Source organism: Cheilinus undulatus, linkage group 22 (assembly GCF_018320785.1).
Source record: "Cheilinus undulatus linkage group 22, ASM1832078v1, whole genome shotgun sequence".
Lineage (NCBI taxonomy): Eukaryota > Metazoa > Chordata > Actinopteri > Labriformes > Labridae > Cheilinus > Cheilinus undulatus.
The window spans coordinates 32884406-32896649 of NC_054886.1; the positions used below are offsets into that span (position 1 = coordinate 32884406).

At 37.0% G+C, this 12244-nt stretch overlaps 1 protein-coding gene across 1 annotated transcript in view; it reads right to left on the reverse strand.

Moving 5' to 3' along the window:
- Positions 1 to 12244, reverse strand: part of LOC121504346 — a 16177-nt gene continuing 3933 nt past the window's right edge. Inside the window, exons 2-7 of the mRNA XM_041779056.1 lie at positions 11844 to 12107; positions 9860 to 10120; positions 8865 to 8996; positions 4025 to 4076; positions 2144 to 2230; positions 1 to 179 (exon numbers count right to left, since the gene is read on the reverse strand). Of these exons, the coding sequence (XP_041634990.1) occupies positions 119 to 179; positions 2144 to 2230; positions 4025 to 4076; positions 8865 to 8996; positions 9860 to 10120; positions 11844 to 12107 (857 nt within the window). The 3' untranslated portion in view covers positions 1 to 118. The remainder of the gene's footprint in view (positions 180 to 2143; positions 2231 to 4024; positions 4077 to 8864; positions 8997 to 9859; positions 10121 to 11843; positions 12108 to 12244) is intronic.

Genomic DNA, 12244 nt, shown 5'->3' on the forward strand with positions numbered 1-12244 from the left:
GCAGGAGGAATCCTTGTCCTTGCCCAGTTTACCCCAGCCGGACTGACACGGCTCAGACGTGCTGAAGGAGGTGTTTCTTTTCACTGTCCAGACGCCACAGTTAGCCGGCGTCTCACATTTAACGAAGAAGCCCTGATACTGAAAGAACTGAGATTTGTCGGGGATGACTCTCAGAGTGGCTGTGGAAAATCATCACAAAGGGGTCAAACACAAAGCACTGTTGAGTCTGCTTTCAGTCCCCTTTACTTATTATTCAGGACACCGCAAATCGGGGATCACCAGCTTCATTTGCACAAAAGTCAGATTGTTTTCTTGGCAGACACTGTGGATCTATTTATTTATAATTGTGAGTTAATTAAGCAAATGACATCTACAGAGATGTTTTGATTTCCTTTGAAATGTACCTTATTTTAGGCATTAGCAGTAAATTCACTCCCTGCTGCAGCCAGCCACAAGGGGGCGCCTGAAATATTTTAGCTGCATATTTGTAGGGCTGTCATGATGTGCATTACGGGGTTTGTGACACTGTTCAAGCATCAAGCAAATCCAGAAAAAATGTTTTAATCTCACTTCATTTTGGGGTTCCTTTCATGGCTGTAGGGATTTTTGAAAATTAGTAGACACTGCAAATACCATTACACATTTTCCTCACATTTTAAGAAAAACATCTTCTGAGGGCCGGGTGGGAAGCTGTGGAGGACCTGATGTGACCTCCAGGTGATGATCAGTGCCTTAAATGCTGTCTTAGGTGTAATTTCATAGGTGTCTAATGCACCATTACATGTATGTTTGACAGTTTTTTTTCTTTTTTCAAAGGTCAATTTTGGGCTTTTTGTGTCTTTATTTGAGGACAGTGGACAGAGTCGGAAACAAGGACCCAGGCTGGACCCAAACCTGGGCCGTCTGCGCACATGGGGTGCACCTTAAACCACTCAGCCACCTGCGCCCCATATGTGACAGTTTTTGAAGGTGCTGCTGTATGTGCGATTTGAGGTACCCGTTGTAGGATATCCCTCAGCTGCATTTTAATTGTTCCTTTGGTTGACTGTTTGAAGGTTCAAAATCTGTTTAGAAACCCTCACAGGGTCAGGCGAAGTCTGTTGACAGCCCTAATCTAAAGACATCCTCGTAATACTGAGGAAGTCTATGTTGCCATGGCAGTTCTTCTGTTCCCCATGAAACAGGAAGTAAAATTTTTGGACGAACAGCAAGCATTAATAAACGAATAATGAAAGCAATAAAACAGTGGAGATAAAAAAGACATAATACTACAAAAATGTTTAAATATTAATATTAAAAAGATTTGTATTTATTATTTTTTTATCTTTTTTTAAACATCCAGTGAGCTTGTGATTTTAACGTCCTAAAGTTCTGGGATATAAACACAGAAAGCTCTCCCTAGAGCCCGTGTGGGTTAGATCAAGACTTTGAAAAGGGAAGCAGTGAGAGAGAGTTTTTGATACATAGAGAAGTATAACTGGAAAGTTAGAAAGTTATGTTTTCACATCTGTTTTTCTGGTCAAAACTCATTCTGAACAAGCAGTGATTCTAAAATTCACTTTTTGGGTAGTACATGGTAAAAAGGAGTTCCAATAATCTAAAAAGGTGATAATAAAGGTAGGAATTATAATTTCAGCATTTTTCTGTGTTAAAAAAACATCTTATTTCGGCGATGTTGAAATGTTTATTAAAACTTAAATCTGAATCTTAAAACCTCTCATAAGTTTGCAATGCTTAAAACCGCTGAGGGGTCATCGGGGTAACACAGATGTATAACTGAGTATCGTCGGCATAGAGGTGATTTTTCACATTATGATGAGTTATGATGTCCTTAGACTGAAGCAGATTGGTCTACATCTGATACACACAATTCTATTCACAGGATTAAAATGATGATAAATAAGGACTTTAGAGAGCATCTTCATATTTAGAAATAAAGTGGTTAATTCTCACTAGAAATAAAAAAGTAGGACAGGAAGAAAAAGTTTTGTTTTATGATGCACAAAGCCTCGAATTATCAAAGTGGTGTTTCAGAATTTGATTTGTGAGCAGCTGAGACTTTAAGGAAGTCTGGTTAGTAATAGAGCAGATAGATATGAGAGCATAGAGACTGTTAATTATCAAAAAAAGTAAATTCACCTACCGAGCATCAGGCAGAGAGGTGTAATCTCCATTTGTGTGTGATAATGCGACAGTTAAGTTGTGTTTTTTCCCATAAGTCAGCCACTTCCTGACAAAACACAGGAAATGATATAGACCACCTCACAAGAGTCACAGATGTGTAATGAATGTCACATGTTTTTAAAAACATATCTGCTCAGTAAAGTTAAACCAAAAGAATCTAAAATCTCACAAAAGTGGTGGTTTTTCGGTTACCGGTACTTCCTCTGAGAAACTGAAAGTAAAAAAGCCACAACTTAAACAAAGACAGAGATTCTGACTCAACTACACATCCCAATGCAAACATCAAACCTCACTTTTGACAGATTCTACACAATAGAAATATTTCCTGGTGGTGACGGGCCCCTTCATGCCACAACAACAGAAACAAAAAAAATTTGTCAGATTCTGTCACAGAAGGCAGGCAGGCAAAATCCAACAACAACAGGAGAAGGACCCAAAATGCAGATAAACTAGGAGAAACTGATTTAATGAAACAAACAAACAAAAGAACTACTTAGAACTAAACCCTAGGAATCAAAACTCAAAAGTCCATAAAACAAAGCAAATCCAAAAGGGGCACGAGGAAAGCACAAGGAGTAACACGGGGAAGACATCTATGAACCGACACAGACACAGGGAGACACAGAGGCTAAATACACTGGGAGTGATTGCACTATGAGAGACGGGTGTGGATAATGAGACACAGGTGAAACTGGTAAGGATAATCAAAGTGGAGGGAAACTCAGGCAGGAAGCAAAACTGGAATCACACACAAGGGAAGGCAACTACAAAATAAAACAGGAAACATGGAGCCTAACACAAGAAGCACACAAGGACTGAATGACAAAACTAAACACTCGAAGCTGAACAAAGGAATCACAGGAGGATACAAAGAACCAAACACAAGGAGGGAAACTAAAACACAGGGAGGAAAACTGAACATGAAACACAGGGAGTAATTCAAAACATGGAATAACTAAACAAGAAGCACAGGAAGTAACTAAACATGAAACACAGGGAATGTAAACCTAAACAAGAAACACAGAGAATACTAAACATGAAACATGAAGAGTAAAACTAGACATGAAACAAGGAATGAACTAGACAGAAAACACAGGGAATAAAGTAAACATGGAATACAGGGAAAAACCTAATTACAATATAAAACTAGAAACAAGGAATACAACAGTAAAACACAAGGAATCAGAACAAGGGTCATGACAAAATCAACTCTTTAAATTTCAAACTAAATTCAAGCAAATTCTCACATTTTAAGCCTTTTTTATTAACCCTTGTGCCCTCCTCAAATTTACTACCCTCGGGACACCTTCGAGGCAAAAATGTACACGAACAGAAAAACTGCCATTAAATCAGCATACATCAATATTTTTTTCTACTTTTTTTTCCTATAAATCTCTTAAACAACTTCAGACCTGCTCAAATCTACCAAACATTCAATAACTGTCAAGAATTTAACCCTTTAAATGCCAGTTTGATTATTTGAAATATTCTATGTTTTACTACAAAACAGAAAAAGTGAATTATTTTTCATATAATAAATAGTCAGAAGGGGCTTTGGTGCTGTTGAGAGTCTTGGATGGGTCAAAGATTAGCAACCAAATTGATTTGATTGCATTTGTATTTTTTATGTAGTGTCAGCTTTAACATTAGGGCCCCCTCTGGACCCTGGTTTCAAGAAAAGGGTTTACATTTTTGTAAAAGACTTTTTGACACATTGTCAACAGGATTAATAAATAAAATTATTTTTTGTTGCTTGGAGAACAGTTGTTATGTAATTCAGGGTAAAAATACATTTTGGATATCACAACTTAACTTTACAATGGACCATGATTTTGCTTACCTCCGTGGGCTCCCAGTGTGGCTGGGCCCCAGAAAGCCCCCCCATGGGCAACCTAAAAAAAAGAGTTTGTTTGAGGCATGCTTTGTCATGGGATTAATGTGCTTATAAAAAAAAAAAACAGTGTCTCTATTGACAGTTAAAATGCATTTACCCCCCCAAACTATATATATATATATATATATATATATATATATATAGATAGATAGATAGATAGATAGATAGTTTATTCTTTTTTTCAGTTGAATACTTTTCTTTGTAGTCTGAAAACCTTGTATTTCTCCCCACATCTACACTCTCACTTTTCTAAATTCACTCCAAAAAGTCTCAGTCGTTTAAGCATGATAAGTAGGTTGTGACTGAAAGATTGCAGGTATCTGAAGATCATCCTCTTGTAAAGTATCACTTATGAGGCACACATCAGTCAATCAAACAATCAATCAATCAATCAATCAATCAATCTTTATTTATATACACTTTTCTTACAAAGTGCTTTATACACAACATACAATTTAAAGAAAAATACGTTAAACAGGTTCAGCAGTTTGGGGCGATTTAAAAAGTGCCAACACTGACATCTACTGGTCAAACAGTGGTACTGCAAGGACCGCATGGAAAAATGAAATTACATGACATGCTTGTAGAAATATGAATGTTAGACATCAGTGAGGAACTCAATCAAGGGGCAAAGGCATCAGCGCTGTAGAGATAAGAACATTGAAATAAAATAAGCTATGACACAAAACTGAGACTGAATGAAAATTGATCAGTCTTGTATGAAAATTATTCAAATGCAATTATTACAAAAAACATGTTTATATGTAAAAGAGTATTTTATGTATTGCATAGTTTGAATTTAACCCCTTAAAGCCTGTTGTATCATACAGTCATTGACGAAAGTATTGGCGCCCCAGAAAATACGTCATTTCTCCCAAGAATTGTTGCAATTACAAATGTTTTGGCACCCTTTTAAAACTGTGGGTAAATCATTTTATTTCCAGCATGTGATGCTCATTTAAACTCACCTGTGGCAGTAACAGGTGCTGCAATCTAGAAATCACACCTGAAGCCAGTTAGAATGTCTAAAAGTTGACTCAACCTTTGTGTTCTGTGTCTGTGTGTCACACCAAGCATGGAGAAGAGAAAGAAGAGCCAAGAGTTGTCTGAGGACTTAGGAAGCAAAATTGTGGAAAAATCTGAACAATCTCAAGGTTAAAGACCATCTGCAGAGATCCTGAAATTCCTTTGTCCACTGTGTGTAATATAATCAAGAAGTTTATAACCCATGGAGCTGTGGCTAATGTCCCTGGACGTGGATGGAAGAGAAAAACTGACAAAAGAATGCAACGCAGGATAGTTGGAATGGTGGATAAACATCCTCAGTCAACTTCCACAAATTCAGGCTGTCCTGCAGACTCAGGGTGCAAAAGTGTCAGCTGGGACCATACGTGGTCATCTGAATGAGATGAAGCGCTATGGCAGGAGACCGAGGAGAACCCCACTGCTGACAAAGAGACATAAAAAAGCCAGACTAGAGTTTGCAAAAATGTACCTGAGTAAGCCTCAATCCTTCTGGGAGAACATTTTGTGGACAGATGAGACTAAGGTAGAGCTTTTTGGAAAAGCACGTCATTCTACTGTTTACAGAAAACAGAATGAGGCCTACAAAGAAAAGAGCACAGTACCTACAGTCAAACATGGTGGAGCTTCAAGGATGTTTTGGGCTTATTTTGCTGCCTCTGGCGCTGGGTGCCTTGACTGTGTGCAAGGAATCATGAAATCTGGAGACTATCAAAAAATTTTGGGCCGTGATGTAGGGCCTAGTGTCAGAAAGCTGGGTCTGGGTCAGAGGTCATGGGTGTTCCAGCAGGACAATGACCCCAAACATACCTCAAAAAGCACCAAGAAATGGTTGGAGACAAAGCTGTAGAGTTCTTAAGTGGCCAGCAATGAGTCCAGATCTAAATCCCATTGAACACCTATGGAGAGATCTCAAAACTGCTGTTGCAAGAAGGAACCCTTCAAATCTGAGAGACCTGGAGCAGTTTGCAAAAGAAGAGTGGTCCAAAATTCCAGTTGAGAGGTGTAAGAAGATTTTTGATGGTTATAGGCAGTGACTGGTTTCAGTTATTTTTTTTCCAAGGGTGTGAAACCAAATATTTAGTTCATGGTATCAACATTTTTGTCTGGCCCATTTTTTGAGTTTGGTGTAAAATTATGTCAATTTTATTTTTTTCTTCAGTTTTTTCGTGTTGTTTCAGTGCACATACATGAAATAAACATGTGTATACCAAAAACATTTGTAATTGCAACAATTACTGAAAGAAATGATGTATTTTCTGGAAAAATTCCAGGGGTGCCAATACTTTCACCCATGACTGTATCTGATACATCCTTTTATGATACCTCTATCTAATCAATATGATCAGAAATGACAAAAAAAAACAAACTTCTGAATACAATCTGATAATAGATAAAAACACCCTCAAATGGATAATCAGTTACCAAAACACCTAATGTATCAAATGAGATACAAATATATATATATATATATATATATATATATATATATAAATATTAAATTTTATGGAAATTTTGATTTTTTTGGATTTCATTAGAAAGTGAAAGAAACATTTAAGTTCCCAAAAAGTTGAATTTTCTGGCTATAATTTGTGTTTTCAGGCTTAAAGAGTTAATATCGTAAGTGTAAAACAAGATTTTAAAACGTCATGAGTGCAAGTATGTGAGGTATAAAGCATGGATCTTTGTGAAAATACTCATTACTTTCTGATATGAAAAAAACCTAAAAAATCACGGAATATAAATAAATATTAAGCCAGAAAAAAAGATGATGATAAAAAGCTGAATAAATTTGTTTCCTGTGTCCTGCTCTTTGTCTTTAGAAACAATAAGTCACTCTCTTCCTATCATTAGCTCAAGCTGCAGAAAAAAAACAGAGAAGAAACAGTTTATAAAGTGAATTTCTGAAGACTTCAAGCTTTGGTTAAAGGAGATTTGTATCAGTTCACAGCTCTTGTCTCACTTCCTGTTGTCAGCCAGTGTTGCTGCTTTGCTGTCGCCATGAAGACAAGCTCAACCTGTTAGCCACAATCTTTGGTCTGTGTCACTAAACTGAGTTAATGCACTGCATTAAAAGCAGGCATGATTCTGAACTAAATTCACTGCATGGGCTCAGGAACATTGCAGAAATCATCGTCTGTCAACACAGTTGGCCGTGCCATCCACCAATCACAGCTAAAGCTGGATCATGGAGAGAAGAAGCCATATATTAACACAATCCAGAAACACCGCCGTCTTCTCTGGACCAAAGCTCATTTAACATGGACTGAGGAAACATGGATAACTGTTCTGTGGTCAGAGGAAACCACAGACGTCGTGTCCTGAGAACTAAAGAGGAGAGGGAGCATCAGCTTGTTCTCCTGGCTCAGTCCTAAAGCCTGCATCTCTGATGGTATGGGGTTGCATTAGTGCCTATGGCGTGGGCAGCTCTAACATCTGGAAAGGAACTATCAATGCTGAGAAGTAGAGAGAGCTTTTAGAGCAACATACGCTAAACAAAAACCAAAACGATCAGCACTCTTTACACCTTTATTTAAAAAAAGAAAATGAGAGCAGCAAACAAAACAGACGCGTTTCAGCCCGATGCTTTCATCAGCATCTCTACAACACCTGTGTGTGTGTCACTTCTAAACAATCAACACCAGAACAGTCTGATAGGAAAGCCCTATAATACAATAAGAAGCAAACAATGAAATTCAACTTCATGAGGATGTGTGCACATCAGCCGAGAAAAATTTATTAATTAATAAATTATATCATTATCCCAGTGTTCACCCATTTAAGCTACCTTTTGTCATTACATACCAATTTTTTTCCTAGTTTTTGCCCATTTTTGCCACTTCTTTTTGCCACTATATCCCAACTTTTGCTACTTAATACCACCTGTTTCCTGTTTTTGCCCATTTTTGCCACTCTTGACTGCTTTTTTTCCATTTTAGTCACTTTTCGCCCAGTTTTTGCCACATTTTTACCATTTAATGTCACCTATGACCCATTTTTTGTCACTTCTCACCCATTTTTTTCTACTTTCTGACCCCTTTTCCACTTTTCCTCCCCATTCTCACCTTTTTCCCCCATTTTTGTTGTTTTTTTTTGACCATTTTTGCCACCTTTAACTTATTGTTATTGTACTACAAGCTGTTTTTGCTTCACCACTTAGATTGTGGCTCTTGCAAAGGTGTTTTTCAACAATTTGGCTCTGTGGTTGAGCAGGGTTAAGGAGCACTGCTGTGAACAATATCTCCACTATCTTTAACACAATCTCACACACCTTCAGCCTTTAGACTCAAGAGGCTACTCTGTCAATAAGACAGTGTTTTAATTTTTTTATAAACTAAATTATATATTCTGAGCAATGATTTCACATTCTTCACAAATCAGATATTGCACTCTTCAGCTTTTATGCTATTTACAGCTATTTTTCCACTATTTTCAGCTATTTTTTCACTATTTTCAGCTACTTTTTCACTATTTTCAGCTATTTTTATCCTTGTATCTACTGAATGCCTTTTCAGCTACTTTTGTACCATTTTATGCTACTTTTATGTTATTTTCAGCTATTTTTGTGCTTTTTGGCATTTTTTCAGCACTTCTTCCACAATTCAGCTCTCAGCATCCCCACACAATTTTAGCTGAAATTACAATTTTGCAATTAAGACATCAAAGAGCCACAAATAATCACAAAAGAGCCACACATGGCTCCAGAGCCACACGTTGAGTATCACTGATTGATCTAAAAATGATCAACATGAAGTGTTCTTACCTCGAGCCTTCATGCAGAACACACAAATACAGACACAGAGTGTGACGATGTAGAGGATGAAGAGCAGGATGGAGCACACCAGCTTGGTCACAGACACGAGAGGAGGATGAGGTGAGGTAGTGGCAGGTCGATCTGTGAGGAGGAAAAAAACCATCAGGACATCCATCCGTCCTTGTTGGAAAGACGGTCCTCTGACCTGCAATGCTTTCCTTCTAAACCAGGTAAGACCTCTGAAAGGAAACGATCAGGAGCGATCCTTGCCACGTCTGTCGCCATACTTTTGTTTGTGTGCTATCTGAACTTGCTGGGGGTTCTTATGTCCAGTCTTGCCTGGAACTTGGAATTGCTAAGGGTGCCAGGAAGAGTAACATCCGGGACAACTTACTTAGCCTGCTGCTACCCTGAACCATCCCAGGAAAATTAAAGAAGGGGTACATAATCCCTCTTGCAAGTTTTTGGTCTGACCTGTGGTCTCTTCCCCAGAAGACTTCACAGTGGAGCTAACCAGTAGGAACCCTTACCAGATCCCTGAACTACAACTGTCACCATTAGTTTGTTTGCATCCAAAATGAAATCAGGAGATGTCCTGATGTTTATGAGCAGAGACTTAAATGTCCAAGACAGAGAGTACAGTTTCTAACAGATGCAGCGTGGACAGCCAGCATCATGACTGTGCAATACCATACAATGTCTGACGCTCACATCTTGTTGAACGCAATGAAAGAGATAGGACATAGAATATCTGGGACGACTTTCTAGCTGTAAAAAGTAAGTTACACAGAGGCTTCACTCTGGATTAAATCATTGGTGTGAACCTTAAAAAGCCTGTTTCCTGAAATGTGATCTGTCATTCTAACTATGACTGCAAAAGGAAACCAGAACACTTCCTGATATGATCCAGACATATGAGCTCTTATTCTTTATTTATGTGTCGACTGTGTCAACAGAGAATAGCTAAATAGCGTGAAGGCAAAACAATCAGGCTTTGTCGTCACCTCTCACTGCCAGCCAGCTCTGCGGCGACTCTCCTTTCGTTGGGTGTTCACACTTGTAGAAACCTTCATCAGAGGTGGACACTGCTGGGAGGACCATCTGTCCTCCTGGCTCTTTACCGATAAAAACTCCATCTTTGAAGAAACTTGCTGTAAAGTCTGATGTAGAATCATCCTGATTTTCATCCTTGTAGGAGCAGCGAAGTGTCACTTTGTCTCCCTCTGTCACAGGAAACGCCGGGGTTTCCAGGATCACAACTTTATCTGAGACAGAAAAGAATATTCTATTAAAAGACGTTCACCTGTAGGGATTGTTTTGATAATAGTCACACTCAAGCTGCTAAGAACATAAAATGCGCCGATACAGTAGCTATAAAATATTATACAGTGATTTTTTTTTATTGTACTTTACTCTCAACCTACCTGATATCATATATTCATTAATTTGAAAAATATATATTTTATACCTTTAAATGCCAGGGTGTTTTTTTGTTTTGATGAAAAAGTAAAAAAATAAAAATAAATAAAATAAATAAAATAAAATAAAAATTCAATGTACTACATGCAAAGTTACAGAAATGTAGTACTGCCACATACAAAAAAATAAAAAGGCTCATTATCACGTAATTACGTGAATAGTTTATTGTTATAACAATATCATTTTCATGTTTTAACAATATATTTTTCTTGTTATAACGTGAAACTATCACATTATTTCAAGATATGATGTTTTCACGTTGTTACATGAAATTATCATGTTATTTCATGATATGTGATAATTTCATGTTATAACATGAAAACATCATATCTTGAAATAATGTGATATTTTCACATTATAACGTGAAAAATGTATTGTTAAAATGTGAAAATGATATTGTTATAATAATAAACTTTTCATGTAATTACGTGATACTGAGCCCTTTGATTTTTTTGTATGTGGCAGTACTATGTTTCTGTACAAAGTAATCTTTTTGTGCTGAATTATTTCAGCCTGGGATATGTCAATGATTGATTTTTATGGAGTATTATATTTTGTGCAGTGTGAAAAAGTGAACCTTAAACTGCTAAGCACAAAAAAATGTACTTTTTGCATGGTAGCTAAAAATATTATACATTATTATTTCATTCTACTTTCATTAAACTATTTTTTTCAACCCACAACTGACCTAATTGTTGATATCAATTTTCAATTAATCTTTTAAAAAATTTTAACCCCTTAAATCCCAGATTTTATTTGATGCCACCATGTTTTTGTTTCCAATGTACTACATGCAAAGTATGTTTTTGTGTTGAATTATGACAGTCTTGGATATATCATTGATTCGCTGCAACATTGAATTTTATGCATCATTATTTTTTGTGACTCTTAAACTGCTAAATGCAAAAAATGCCCTTTTCATAAGGTAGCAATGAAAATAATATACATTATGATTTTATTCTACTTTCATTGTGTTTATTTTCCCCTACAACTAACGTAATTATTGATATCAAAAATTCATTGATTTTTTTAAAGATAGTAACCCTTTGAATGCCATTTTTTTCATAATGCCACCATGTTTTTTGACGAAAGAAAAATATATATTTTTAATATGGTACATGCAAAGTAGTTTTTTTAGTTGAATTATTACAGCCTGGGGTATACCAATGATCAGCTGCAACATTAAGTTTTATGCATTATTATTTTTTGCATGTTTAGCTTGTTTATTCTTCATATTCCAAACATGGTCAAAATGACATTATCCTGAGGAAACTTGTAAAAATCATGAATTCTGAGGCAAAAGCCCAGATTGACACCCAGATATGATAAAATGCACAAGTTATGATTTCATGGAAGTTACATAAATCATGTCTGTTTGAATGGGTTTCTACAGAGCATTTTTGGCTCTTAACAGCTTGAGTGTAACTCTTTCTTGTAAACAGAGTATTTTAGACTTACTGTAGGATAAACAGTCAATCACTGACCCATATTTAGTATATTTGGTATTACCTGTAACATTGATGTTGATGACGTTGCTGCATTTCCCATCAGTAGACTCACACCAGTACGCTCCGCTGTCTTTTTCATTGGGATAATTTTTGGAGCAGGAAGAATTCTTCAGTTTCCCCCAGCCGGACTGACACGGCTCAGACGTGCTGAAGGAGGTGTTTCTTTTCACCGTCCAGCCACGAGAGTTAGCCGGCGTCTCACATTTAATGGAGAAGCTCTCATACTTAAAGAACTGAGATTTGTCGGGGATGACTCTCAGAGTGGCTGTGGAAAATCATCACAAAGGGGTCAAACACTGTTGAGTCTGCTTTCAGTCCGCTTTAGTTATGATTCGGGGATCAACAACTAAGTTTTCACAAAGGCCAGATTGTTTTCCTGGCAGACATTGTGGAGGCCAGACT